We start from the raw sequence: 15,004 nt of genomic DNA, 5'->3' as shown, positions 1-15,004 counted from the left end.
AGTTACCCTGTCCCTTCTCCTACCACAGTGGCTAGAGGTTAACCCTTTGAAGTAGAAAAGGTCTAGACCCAGGAACATCAGGAACAGCAAGGTGCAGGGGTGAAGTACTGAGAGAAAACAGAAAGACTTAGTAAAAGTTCATATCCTCTCTGCTGGGCTCCCAAATGGCAGCCACTAGAGGTGCCAACCCCACTGTACCACCCCCAGTGCAGTCTGGAAGATTCCTCTTTGGAGGAGATTATCAGCCCCAGAGAAAAGACTCCTCATAACTTCGAGGGGATCCCTCCACAGTCACTCACCTCAGCACATTATTCTCCTACATTAAGCCTAAACAATTCCCATGCAGATCATGCAGGCTGTACAGTGCACAAACCCAGGGAGCAACTTTCACCGTGCGGTCCACGTCAGTGAGACACCGGGGGCCCCTGAGGCACTTTCAGGAGACACGCAAGGTCAAAACTGTTGGTGCAGGTGCACCTTGGCATGAAAAAAGGCAAACAATACTGGTATTCATGGTATTCTTCACCAGTACATGCAAGCAGTAAAATTTATTAAATCTCAGTCCTTGAGGTCATGTCTTTTAATGCTCCATGTGGTGAAATATATAGTGTGCATAAATCACTGCTGTGGTATACCGAAAACCCTTGGGCGGGTGATGGAGTTGCGAGCTGACTTAACCACTTTTTTTTTCACGGAACATCATTTTTATTTTAAAGAATGTCAAACTATGGATATTCAGGCTTAGGTACTTCACAGACATATTCTTAGAAACTTACAAAAGTGCACCTGTCACTTTAATGGAAACAACTGACAGTATTCCATGCCAGTAATAAAATTCAAGCAAAATTAAGCTCTGGGAAAATGTGTTCCACCACTCTGAGTTTGCAAGCTTTCCAATACTTAAAGCCTTTTCTGATGAGATTAGTGCCGATATTAATGAACGTTAACTGTCTGGTTTTGTATAATGAAATGTGTCCCGATTTGGAAGACCTATGTAACTCGGTGAACCAATGTTTTCCAAATGACCAACGCATGATGTTATAAAACCAAGCCTGGATAAAAGACTGATTTCAAGTGTAAGACAGACCAATAGATTTGAATGTAATAGAGTATGAAATGCTCAGTTATATGGAGTCATACTCTGCGTTAAAACAAGCCTTTGAGAAAAGAAACATTCATCCAGTTTGTGTAGTATCAAAGAAGAATATTCAGAGTTACCTGAAAAGGCTATTTAAGCACTGGGTGAGGCTGGATATTCTTCATATATTTCAACCAAAACAACATAACAGACATAATGCAGAACCAGATATGAAAATCCAGTTTTCTTCTATTAAACTAAGACATTAAAGAGACATGCAAAAGTTAAAACAATGCCACTCTCTCACTGAATTTATTTTGTTTTGGAAAAGAGGTATTTTTCAGAAAAAAGTCATTTATGACAACATATAACAGGCATATTGTTATTTTTCAGTAAGTTCGTAATATTTTTTATATTTCACAATTTTCTCTCACATGGTAAATACTGATAATTTCTGAGGACAAAGGAGTATATGTAAACAGTGCCCTCTGTAGTTGTGCAGTGTACACCCGGTATAGCTGTGCAACGCAGCCCTGTTCTATCCAAACACACAGGGCTTTCAATTCATTTTTTAGCGCCTCATTGTTTTACCTATTGTCAGCCAAGGACCACCACACAATTGAAGACTCCTCTTCTATGAAAGACCAAAATAAACAAAAAAGGAAGAAACGGGCTTAGAGAAAATCAGAGACAGTGCCGGGAACAAAGGAACACCCCCTACCCATCCCACTGTCTCTAGAGAGCACAAGAAGTTACTGTATTCATCCTATAAGAACAAAGAGAACTGGAAAAACTGAAAAGCAAAACAAAAACTGAAGAGATCTTCAAAATTACAAGTATGGCAACTAAAATAAATAATTACATTCAGCAGTCTTTTTAAAAAGGAAGCAAAGAAACAAAAGGATAGAAGGCAAGAAAGAAAATACCACAGAATTCGAGCAGTGAGGTCCAATGTCAGAGAAATAGGAGTTTACAAAAAAAAAAAAAAGAGACCAGAGAAAAGTGAAAATTTATCAAAGAAACAATGCAAGAAAACCTCCCCAAACAGAAAACTCCAGATTGAAAAAGCCTGCTGAATGCCTACCATAATGAATGAGGCACATCACCATGAAAATTTCAAAACATGTTTGAAATAATTATAAAATTCCCCCCAAATAATAAAATAACTTAAATACAAACAAAGGGGGACAAGAATGCCATCAAATTTATCAAAAGCAATGCTGGATATAAGATGATGATGGAGCAATATTTTCAAACCCATGTAGGAAAACTGTTTTCTATGTACATCAGCCAAACTATCACTCAAGTAAATATAGTTTTAGGCAGGCAAGGACTGAAAAAAGATGAACCCTTTCTGAGGAAGCTATTAGAGGACATGTTTCATAAAAATGAGGATAAACCAAGAGAAGAGAAACTCATGGTCCAGGAAACAAGAAAAAGGACTGAAAAAGATGAACCCTTTCTGAGGAAGCTATTAGAGGACATGTTTCATAAAAATGAGGATAAACCAAGAGAAGAGAAACTCATGGTCCAGGAAACAAGGACATGCAACACAAGCAAGTGGCAAAGGAAAGTCCTGACATGACAAACCAATGTGAACCCACCTTAGAGGATCTAAACACAATGCTGATTTCATATTACAAATGACTGACACTGTACGCTGTTCTAAACTAATTCACATGAAATTTCTGTATAACTTAAATTGTCTGAATATTTAAGAGCCAAGTCAGCAACTGCTTTTTGTAAATTAGGTTTATTTATAAAAAGAACTTTTCTCTGGTTTTAAATTCAAAATCTGAAGATATCTCATTTGATTTTTCGTATCTCCTTTCCAAATACGAAGTCAGGGCATTTATAATCTCAATTTCTAGTCAATGAACACTTTCCCATACCTTACTGATACTTTCACCCAGTGATTCATACACATTCAATTTCTTTGCTTTTTCACTTACGTTCAGATTTTCTTGGTCAAGTTTTACATTCAAACGTACTTCCAAAACTTCTCTTATTTGGTGTAAGCAGAGAGACAGGTCTTTTATTAAGGATGCAGCTTTAGGTATAGTCATGTTTTCTGACTGCAGAGCTTTATGAACCTTTGCCTCTTGGTAAAGGTAATCTGCATAAAAATTTGTAATCTACCAATATACATTTGATTTCAGAATAATTTATTTTGTCATTTGATAGTGTATCTTTTAATACTGGATGGATATCTTTAATTCGTGTGCAAAGTATTTGACTGCATTCGATCTTACGCCCATTGGCTATTTGTACAGTGTTTTTAATGTGGTCCTTAGAACAGACGAAAACGTGACATCTGCTCACTGAATTTTCACATACATATATATCCTTTGTACAACAGAAAAAATATTACCATATTTGAAGTCACAGAAGCAGGATTTTTCCATACTGAACTACGTTTATGATCTGAGGAAGGTACAAATTTGACACTATCACTTTTGGAAATAAGGACTTACACATCTTTGCATTCATCTGCTGTATCTGCTCCAAGATCAGATCCCTGGCCAAGCATGTTTAAAGGTAAAGATCATCTCTTTCCTATTTATTAATAATTTTGTAAGTTAGAGCAGATCAGTTTTCTCTTTTTTTAATAACAGCTTTATTGAGATATAATTCTCTGGTCTTTTCTCACATGTCAATCAAGTCAATAAAACTTTCTTCTCTTGTATTCTCTTCTCATTATTCTTAATGTAAATATATCTAATAATTTGACACATTTGCTCATGATGGACTACATTTAGTGTTCAATCAAAATGTAAGACAAGGTACTTTTATTCTCAATAATATTTCAGATTTAACATGATTTGCTAATAGGATTATAATTTGCTTTGCATTTTATTACACAAATGTGACAGATTCATTTTTATGATTACTATATGATTATAACATGCTCCAAGTCCAACTTATTTAGAAACATTCCAGAACGTGGACTTCCAATAATCTCTTGTGATCCTGTAAGTGGTAAATTATTTGGCACAAAGCATATCAACATCTAAAATCACTTGCACAAATTCCACCATTTTTGGTTCTTTTACTTTATCACCTTCTGCAAAGCATCAACTATAAAACTATCCATTTGAATTCACTTTTACAAACACTTCCATTTTTAAAAAGCAGTATGATGAAACATGGAATTTTTATGGACACAAATTCTGTTAAAAATCTTTCAATCTTTAAAACCATTTTTTTTTTAGTTGCTAATATTTGATTCTGTTATATTACTGCTAGAAAGTATGCATGGAAAACAAATTAATGGATTCTTTGGAATAAATAAGCCAGTCATAACGAATCAATTCACCTCCAGAATTCTATCTACAAGAATTGTCTGTTAAAAATCTTTGGCCAGATTGCGACCAATCTCACAAAACAATTTGTGTGTAAGTTTTTGAATGAGAAACTAATTTGCACTGTAAATTTTCACCTAAAGCACAATAAAATTAAAAAAAAAAAAGAATTCTTTGACCATCATGTGAGACAGATTCTCTAAAACTTACAGGTGGTCCTTGGATGGGTCCATGCTCTATTAAAATCATTTTATTTTATAAGAAACAGGTGGCCACAATGAAAAATTATTGAAATTTATTTCAAATGGTATTTTCTTATTTTTTTGCTCACATTTTGTTTACTAGTTTCTGAAATGTCTAACATTTCCTTTTATTTTTTTCTCATTATTCAAAGAAAATTATTTAACTCTGAATTTCATGGTAAATATGTTCTAATAGTGTCAACTTTAGAGACTTGATTGTTTTCAATGGCTGGAGTTCTGTGTTTTTGCAGCCAAATTTGTAACTGTCTGCATAGTAGAACTACTTCATAGAGTCTTCAACTCTGTGACCTTTCAGAAGCAGATAGCCAGGCTTGTCTTCCCAAGAGGCTCGGGGTGGGTTTGAACTTCTAACCCTCCCACTAATTGTCCCTTTGTGCTAGCCAGGGATTCCACCCTAAGCATAAGGAAATACTAAAGAATTTGAAGCTGGTAGTATACTGAAGTAGCAACAACAAAGCCATAATGCAGGCCAGCTCCTGACAACAAAAACAATAAGCCAAACCCACTGCCATCGAGTCGAGTCTAACTCATAGTGACCCTACAGGACAGGGTAGAACTGCCCCATAGGATTTCCAATGAGTGGCTGGTGGATTTGAACTGCTGACCTTTTGGTTAGCAGCTGAGCTCTTACTGCTGTGCCATAGTAGTGGCCCACCATATGAAAAGGTGTGCTCGTATCCAGATAAAAATATTATTTACCACAAAGTCCATTTTTCAACCACAGATTATGGTGACACACTGAAAACCAAGAAAAAACGACATACTGTCAAGAAACAAAGCGATCAACAGTGTGAGGCTCAGTTACACCCCAGATGTTACAGCTTATCAGACAGAAAATTTAAAATTACTATGATTAATATGTTAAATGCTCTGGTAGAAAAAGGGGCAACATGCATGAATAGAATGGGAATTTCAGCAGAGGGTCAGAAACTATAAGAAAGAATCAATGGAAACGCTAGAAATAAAAGACACAACAGAGATGAAAAGTGCCTTTAATGGGCTCATGAGTAGACTTGATAACCTGAATCAGTAAAATTGAAGAGTGGTCAGCGGAAATTATCCAAACAGAAAGAAAAAGAAAAAAGTAGTGGGGAAAAAAACAGAACTGAGCATCCAAGAATAAAGATTGACATCATCAAATGGTCTAACATACACAAAATTGGAATCCCAGAACCAGAGATAGAGAACAGGTCAGAAAACACAAATTGGGATAAATGCCATAAATAAATAAATACGCAAAGAGATGAACATATAAATAAACGAATGAACAAATTAGACTTAGACACATCATGTTCCAACTGCTGACAACTAAAACTAAAGAAAAAAATCTTGAAGGCAGCCGAAGAAAAACAATTACATATATAGAAAAACATTACATATACAGAACAAAGATAGGAATTACAGTAGAACATCTTGTTAGAGAACACGTAAGCCAGAGACAATAAAATGACTTCTTTAAACTGCTGGGGGGCGGGGGGGGGGGGGGAAGGCTGCTAAATCAAAATTCTATACCCACCAAAATGTATCTTTCAAAAATGAAACTTTAAGATTTTTGAAATAAGCAAAATCTTAAAGAATACCAGTTGATCTGCAACATGATACATGTCAAAGGAAGTTCTTCAGGCAAAAGGAATGTGATACCAGACAGAAATGCAGATCTACATTAAAAAAATGAAAAGCACTGGAAGTGGTAAAACTGAAGGTAAATACAAAATTTATTTCTGAATTTTTAATTGCTCTAGTAGATAACTGACCATCAAAGCACAACGATAACAAATGTTTTATAACATATGTAAAAGTAAAATATATGTCAACAATAGAAAAAAAAAAAAAGAACATACAAATTACCAATATCAGGAAAGAGAGAGGGGATATCACTACAGACCCCACAGATGTTAAAAGGAAACAGAAATCATACAAACAACTCACTATACATAAATCTGACAACTTAGATGAACTGTACCAATTCCCTGAAAACCACAAACTACCAACACTCAAGAAAAACCAAATAACCAAAAAAATCCTGTATCTATTAAAGAAATTTATTTGCACTTAAAAAGAAAATTTTCTGCGGTATAAAGAAAGTCACTTGGGAGAAGGCTGCTACTTCTACCTAGTTTCACTGTATAAGACAGAAATACTGTCCAAAAATTAAAGTAGTGCTGAACCTGCATCACTTCACTATAATCAGAGAGAAGTAATATTAAGTAATATCAAAAGAAATTGACATCAAGAAAGTACCCGAGAAAACTACTTCTACACACATCTATTAGACCGTCCAGTAGACAACATTTATATGATAATTCTGAGCGTTAACATTCAGAGTACTTGTTTAAGACAGCTGGAAATCTATTTAATTTATTCAGAGTATTTCTATTTTAAAAATTAGTTAAAATCGTTGACAGTTTATTTGCTCCAGAAAATTACATCATCTGGAAAGACAAATCTTCCAGTGTGCTAAATCTGACTGAGGTTTATTGATTTCAGGATGTTTAAATCATAAATTTATCTCTATTACTAATAAGTTGAACTAAATAACAGGCAAGTGAAATATATGATGCCTTTGTCAACACAAAAACACCTTATAATTCTATTTAGGGTTAGATATTTCTATATCTAATGAAAATAAAAAATAAAAATCTCAATTTTTTTCTTCCTGTAACATGCCAATAGTTGTTACTAAGGTATGCAGAATGGAATGTAAATGTCTGGAAAATTACATCTACCAATACTTTAAAATGTGTAAACCTTTAGGGTATGAAGTAAAACAAAAGTTTACCTCTGACACAGGTTCTTGTTCCACACTGGGAGCCTCATTTTTTAATCTTGAAAACAAAATAAATATTGACAAATGAAATCTTTTTTTTTGTATGCTTAAAATAATTAAAATATAAATCTAAACTAGTGCACATTTTATACTATGATAGCATGACCTCTGTAAATACTTTAAGGTAAAAATAAAATGTATGGGAATAGAGTCAATAAACAAACTAAATACATGAATACAGATTTAAAACTTAACACCTATCTCCTTCTTCTCTAAGCAAGAGCATGTAAGATATGTTTTCTTTGCTAAGTACAATTTAAAATAAAAGACAGCACATTAGTAAAAGTTTCAGAAAAAAAAATTATTAACTCTTTAAAAAATAAAACCAGGCTATAGGCTTTTTTTTTTTTATAGGCTTATTTATATAATGTGCATCAGTATTTACTATTATAGGACTTAGAAAGTGAGAGGTATTTTATCTATTTTGAAGTTCAATACGATAATGCCATTTCAACAAATATTATAATTTACTTACTCTGGAGGCAGTAAAATCACAGGAATGGTTTAGAATTTTGAAGGATATATTCTCTTACAAACCTTCATAAGCACAGCTCCAATATTAACTACAGAATTTTATTACTTTGCCTAATTCTAAAAATACTATTATAGCTAACTTATAGCATTCACAAGATGGTTTTTTTTTTTTTTTTTGTATTAACAGTCATACTGTAGATATTACAAAGATAAATGTCATCTGGAAAATATTTTAAAATAATTGATTTTAATATAAAACCTAGCTTTCACAAAGTATTTTTGTTTTAGAAACTACTGTTGACTAAATCTTATTTGTTGATATATCAAACTCAATTTTAATTTGCGTAAGCAGGTTACCTGATCTGAAACGCCACTGACCAAGAATTACGTGACTTGTAACTTTATGAAGGCTTAATAGCTATCTACGAAATAACATATTTAACACAAGCAATAATACACTGACTTAAATCTGACGGCGGAGAAATGGAGACACCTAATGGGACAGAAATGTCAAAAGTCCTAAAAGCTACTCTCCCAGTTAGTCAGTTAAGAATGGAGGGGCAAACACCCCCTTCTATACTCTCCCAGTTAGTCTTTGAAGAATGGAGTAGCAAACACTCCCTTCTTTACTCTCCCAGTTAGTCAGTGAAGAATGGAGTTGGCAAACACCCCCTTCTTTACTCTCCCAGTTAGTCAGTTAAGAATGGAGTAGCAAACACCCCCTTCTTTACTCTCCCAGTTAGTCAGTGAAGAATGGAGTTGGCAAACCCCCCTCCTTTACTCGCCCAGTTAGTCTTTGAAGAATGGAGTGACAAACACTCCTTTCTTTACTCTGTTCTTTGAGGGCATATTTAAAAGATTAGGTTTTTAAATGCTAGTATTTACTGCATATTAAAAATTTAACTGTACAAAATTACTTATCTATACTTCAGTTATCATAAGATCACAAATTTCAAAAAATAGATCACGTCCTTTTTTAGTAGAACCACAATATCAGTAGTGTATTACAATAATTTACTGAACAGCTGAAATGAATAAAACTTGTACAAAAGTTTGAAGAAGTTAAACAAATGTCAAGCATTTGGGGGATAATTTTTGTAATATTGTCAGGAATTGAATCAGGAACAATATTTATAAAGATAAGAAAATATCAAGCGCATAGTGCAACTTCACTGCTTCAATGATTTACATGGGAAAATAGTAACAGTATTAATAATACAGAAAAAGTAATATGAAAATGCATCAAAATTAGACTGAAGAAACAAAAGGTAAATATCGGATTAATGGAGCTTAGAAATAAATCTGTATATTTCATTACAATTGATTTTTATTTCTAAGCTTTTGAAAATTTTACACGTAGTTGAAAAAACCTGAGTAAAATAAATTGGTCACAAAACAATTTTTAAGATATTTTATAAAAGGCTTTCTTCCCTTTTCAGCTTACGTTACAGATGTTATCAAAGTAAGACCTCACTTTATTACAACAGAAATACTACCAAGTTAATCATTTTCACATATGGCTATTCTAATAAATTAATTTTATGCAGTATTAAAATGAAAGCCATTAAGTATGTGTTAACTAGTATTGCTGGCTTTCCAACTGGGGAAACTGAGTATTTTCTTAACATTTCAGTTGTCTTAGTATCTCCGCAATGAGGTTTGTGCCAGAGGTTTTGATTAGACTCCATTCTGTGGGCTAAGACACTGGTCGGTGAGAACGCTGGTCACTGAAATAACCAGCATTAAGAGCAATGATCCCAATCTTGTTTTGTGGCTTTAACTACACGGTATTTACTTTAAGGGATGGAACTGTAACAACTAATGAAGATATTTACAAAAACAAGCTTTAAAAAATTTAGAAAAGCACATTATATAAAATTTCATCACTAAAATGTACACTAAATTTTTATAACTATGAAAGCATACCTTATGATTAATAAATTTTTATACAACAAACATCATTAATGCTTTTGGAACAGAAAAATAACTCTTACCTGTAATTTTTATTCATGAAAGATGCCTGCTGAAATAGTCATCATTTGAGATACTGGATTGTTTGGCAGAAGACAGTGAAATTTGCTAAGCTCAAAGTTCTGAGCCAATGTTTGTCTTTAGGTAATGACACGTTTTACTGGTGAGTGCTGCAGTAGCTTTTTTATAGAAAAATGCAGTGTAGCACTTAAAGCAAATACCATCTAAGATTTCAATGCAAAGAGAACAGGATTGGTGATCTATTTCAAAAACAAATATTTAGAGATTATGACTGCAAATTAGTAATTTTCCTATTCAATGGAAACTGCTGAAATAGATTCTTCTGATGTATTTCTAAGGATAATCCTTTCCTTCTAAAGCCTAAAATGAAATAAGTGGATCTACTTGCATATTTCTGAAGATCACATGACCAAATCCAAGGCTAGACATAAAAGGAATATACTGGCTTAATTACATTAGTCTGTTCTTTTGAAGTTTCATTCATATTATAAACATACCATGGGGGAGGAGGGTAGGCATAAGGAAAAAAATGTCCAGGTTCATTTCAGCTAGGCCACATTCTTTCTTTCCAATATCATTTAAAGCCAAAAATCATAAAAAAAAAAAAAATTTAATGTTGATTTTTAAAATGTAATCTTCAATTTAAGAAGATTGGTAAGCATACATTAAAAAAAAAAAAAAAGCTCAAAAGAGGCTGTACAGCAAGCCAGAAGTAAATTCAACCAGTTCTCAAGACCTTTCCACTTAGACATTTGGGACTACATTTAAGACAGTCATCATCAGATTAAGAAATATCAGTAAAACACCTACGGCACTGTTTGAGTTTGTTCTGAGAAGTGTTAACAGGTATTATGTGCCTAAGAGGGAGCCTGAGCATTTACCCACTGCACATGTCAGGTATTGTGCTAAGTGTTCCAGTCCAAAGTTAAAAAAGACACCGTTCCTCCCTTCAAGTTCACTGTCAGGGAAACGTACTGAAACAAACGTTTACAAAATTGTGAAAACTGTTAGAGAAGAGACATGTGTAAGATGCAATGGTAGTACAGAGGACTGAGCTACTATGAAGGGCCATGAGGAAAGCACAGTGAAGATGTCACAGTGAACTTGGGTTTGAAGGAAGAACAGAGTTAGCAAAACAGGGAAAGGGGATTCCAGGCAGAGCAAAGGCAAAGAAGAATGAGAGGCGACGGCACTTCAGGGAACTGAATGCAGAGCACAAAGGTGCAGTAGTGGAAGATGAAGCTGCAGAGACACGAGGGCCACTTCAGGGATGGCCCTGACTGCTAGTGGAAGACAAAGCTACAGAGATGGCAGGGCCACTTCAGGGAAGGCCCTGACTGCTAGTGGAAGACAAAGCTACAGAGATGGCAGGGCCACTTCAGGGAAGGCCCTGACTGCTAGTGGAAGACAAAGCTACAGAGATGGCAGGGCCACTTCAGGGATGGCCCTGACTGCTAGTGGAAGACAAAGCTACAGAGATGGCAGGGCCACTTCAGGGAAGGCCCTGACTGCTAGTGGAAGACAAAGCTGCAGAGACAGCAGGGCCATTTCAGGGAAGGTCCTGACTGCTAGTGGAAGACGAAGCTGCAGAGACAGCAGGGCCATTTCAGGGAACGTCTTGACTGTCACTCTTGACTGTCACGCTAAAGTGTTTACACTAAGAACTTTATCCTAAAGGTAACAGGAAAGTATCAGATTTGTGTATTAGAAACAGAAAGGCTAGTTCGGAAAGAGGACAGGCTTCAGTCAGGGAGTACACTTGTGAAACAGGTCAATGACTGCCTCAACTAAAGCAGCAGCAGTGTTAATGGAGACAAGGACAGTTCAGAGAGATAAACCTGCTGGTTTCATATAATACAGGTAGCCCCCAATTTACAACACATTTGAGTTATAACAAACTTCACTTATGACCTACCATTGTTTTTGGTACACCTTATCGTTACTACTAGGTACTACATACATTGTTGCAGCGTTTAATTTGGTATTTCTGATGTAGAAAAGGTCACAGATCCCAAAGAAGGGAAACCGACAGGACTTAGTGGGTTTTGGAAAGTAAAGAAATGCTGACGAAATAACGAAAAAGAGAAAGGACAGAAGTTAACAAATTTTACAGTGAAAGAATTGGCTGGCTTTTTGCTAAACTATGCTTGAAAATATGGACCCAAACACTGATCGCTTTGTTGAAGTCCACAGGTGGCATCAGGAAGCAGTGAAATGTTACCACGAAATATATGAAGAAAAAAAGAAATGGCCCATACAGACAACTCTAATTTTATGACTAGAAACGCCACCCCCATATCTGTAAGTGACAAGATGCAAATGTCACCCAACTCTCCTTCACCACTGGAGTAAATTTTTATGATTTGTGTATTTCTTTATGTAACTATGTATTAAAATATATCTGTAAGCTTATATGTAATGTTTCCAACCTCCAAAGACAAATAAAGATCAGATTTATAGATACTAATAATAAAAGGCGATAATGATGAAAAATAAAAGAAAAAAAAAAAAGAGGTATTCAACTTATGTCAGAACAGACTTATGACAGAGCCATCGGAACAGAACCCCATGGTAAGCTAGGGACTACCTGTGTAAGCATCAACTAAATAACAGTAAATGAGGGAGAGCAATGATGACCCCCCAAATACCTGCCGCGAGTGACAGAAGAATGGTAATGCCATTAATCAAGACTGGAAGTCCTGGGGAGAGGGGAAAGCACATTTGGTGGGAAAAATAAATTGAACTTTGGGCATACTGAATTTGAGTTGTTGCATAACATCGTATGTAAATATTTACCACTTAGAACAGTTAACTCATAAGTCTCATCCTTAGGCACAATTCTAGCTATCACTTAAAGTTGCTGCTGTGGAGTCAATCAATTCCAACTCACAGCAACCCTACAGGACAGAGTAAAACTGCCCCACAGGGTTCCCAAGACTGTAAATCTTTACGAAGCAGACTGCCACATCTTTCTCCCTCAGAGTGGCTGGTAGGTTCAAACTGCCAGCCTTTCAGTAAGCAGCTGAGCTCTTAATCACTGTGCCACCAGGGCTCCCCAACTATCACTTATATGAAGATAACTCTAAAGTCATCATCCTTAGCATGACCCCTCCATTTTTCTATTTTTCAATCAGTGAACAATTCTGAAATATCACCTATCAGAGCTAGACTTGAGTCCTAGAGGCTACAGTATCTAAAAACCCCCATATTGCAGATGAGAACAAAAACCAAAAACCAAACCCTCTGCCTTCGAGTCGATTCTGACTTATAGTGACCCTACTGGACAGAGTAGAACTGCCCCAAAGAGTTTCCAAGGAGCGTCTGGTGGATTCGAACCACTGATCTTTTGGTTAGCAGCTGTAGCACTTAACCACTACGCCACCAGGGTTTCCGCAGATGAGAAAAGCTGAGGCTAAACATGCTAAAGTAACAAAGCCATTAAGCAATACAACCAAGGTAAAAAGTGTGGTTTCTACGTCTAATGTCCATGTCTTGCCTCACAGTCAATTCCTTTACTGTGAGTCAGGCTGTTAAGATCTTATGCCAGGATGGTGAAAAAGCTTAGCTGATCTCTCTGCCAGTTTTCTACCCGAAAAGATACTGAATATCATGGCCAAAATAGTCTTACTAAAGGACCAATTCATGCCATTCTATGCTCAAATGTTCTATTGCCTGTACATAACAAAGGCTGGATTATGGTCCCAATTCTACAACTCTGTTAGTTGTCACCTATCTTCACTTTGCAAACAGAGGCCTTCAAATCATCGTTCAGTCCACGTAGTTTCTAGGGCAATCATGAACAGGGCTGGTGTTAATTTTGTTGACAGTATTAACCTCTGGCAATTTAATTTGTAATTTACAAGCAACCACTCTCAGGGCCAGGAGTCAGGGGAAATAGTAGTGCCCTCAGAATGGCTGGTAAAGACCGGTGTATTTTGCCTAAATGAAGGGCTAATGCTAAAATTTCATTGACTTTCTGTTTCACGGGGTCCCCCATTCTTCCCTGGTTATCAGATACCAAAGGTAGAAGTCCAAACTGCCAGAAACCACCATACCTTGATGCGTAGTTCCTACCTACTGACTTGCAATTACATACCAAGGGCAAATGTATTGCATCTACTCTGAAATGAAAAAACTATTTTACAGTTGCTTTTTTTTTAAGTATGTGGTTTGGGAAATCAATGTTTGTGGTAAGATGAGAGAATCTAGAGGTGCAATGTCCCAAATTCTCCAGTCCCTGTAATATTTCAAAATTTAGAAAAGGAAACAAAGCCAAGGAGGTCAGTATACCTCACATATCAGATCCCTGCTTTCCCTCTCCACCTGCAAAACCACATATATAAAATGGATACGTAAACCTCTATTACTTGCACTATAATCAGAGCCAGTAATGCCTTCGAACAGATTCAGATTTTAAAGGGGGAGAAAAAAAAAGGAATGATCCCTTCCATATTCTTCAATGGTCACAGATTTAATGGAAATAAACATTTTTTCTTAACAGAAGTAATATTTACAAACACAACACTTCCAGGAAAAGGCTGCCATTCTCCTCCTAAGCCAGCTTACTTATTGTATTTGGGAAAGGTAATTAATGGCTCAGTGGTTTAGCGGAGAGTGGAGTGGCAAAATAAAGTGACATTTCTCTTTGGAAGCAAATCCAGATTCTCTTCTGGTATAGCATGTAACAAAAATCACGTAATACAAAAGACATGTGGTATTAGTTGCTTAACTGATTGTGACATCATCTGACTGGCCCTGTAAGATGTGAATTCAGGGTCTACATTTCTGGTCCCCTTATGCTGTAACTACCCTGGTGTCATGAACCATGTCTCAGTGGTGTTTCCACTTCCAGCACCTTCACAGTCCTCCACACAGACAGTAAGGATCAATGTTCAGTGCTAATGAATACATGGAAGAGTTATCTAGATGATGGTATGAAAGGGCCATGTAGTTACTATCGGTGCCAAGTGTAAAACCGAGTATCTCTTCAGCCTTTCTGAAATAGGAGGGAGAAACTCATACTTTCCAGGGAAGTCAGTCTTCCATTTTCACTTCTTCCTGAGTGCCC

At 35.9% G+C, this 15,004-nt stretch overlaps 1 protein-coding gene across 10 annotated transcripts in view; it reads right to left on the bottom strand.

Annotated features, from left to right (window-relative positions):
* ZNF280D (zinc finger protein 280D) overlaps nt 1–15,004 on the bottom strand; it is a 130,883-nt gene that overhangs the window by 20,602 nt on the left and 95,277 nt on the right. For 7 of the 10 annotated variants that reach the window (XM_064267503.1, XM_064267505.1, XM_064267507.1 and 4 more), the window contains one exon: nt 7,423–7,468. In XM_064267503.1, coding sequence (XP_064123573.1) covers nt 7,423–7,468 — 46 coding nt within the window. Of the gene's footprint in view, nt 1–3,449; nt 3,503–7,422; nt 7,469–9,938; nt 15,004 lie in introns of those variants that run through there. The other 3 variants (XM_064267509.1, XM_064267510.1, XM_064267512.1) reach the window with 3 other exon arrangements.

Source organism: Loxodonta africana, chromosome 13, assembly GCF_030014295.1.
Source record: "Loxodonta africana isolate mLoxAfr1 chromosome 13, mLoxAfr1.hap2, whole genome shotgun sequence".
In the NCBI taxonomy this organism is placed as follows: domain Eukaryota; kingdom Metazoa; phylum Chordata; class Mammalia; order Proboscidea; family Elephantidae; genus Loxodonta; species Loxodonta africana.
The sequence above is the reverse complement of the archived record's forward strand: the minus strand, read 5'-3'. Positions and strand labels throughout refer to the sequence as shown.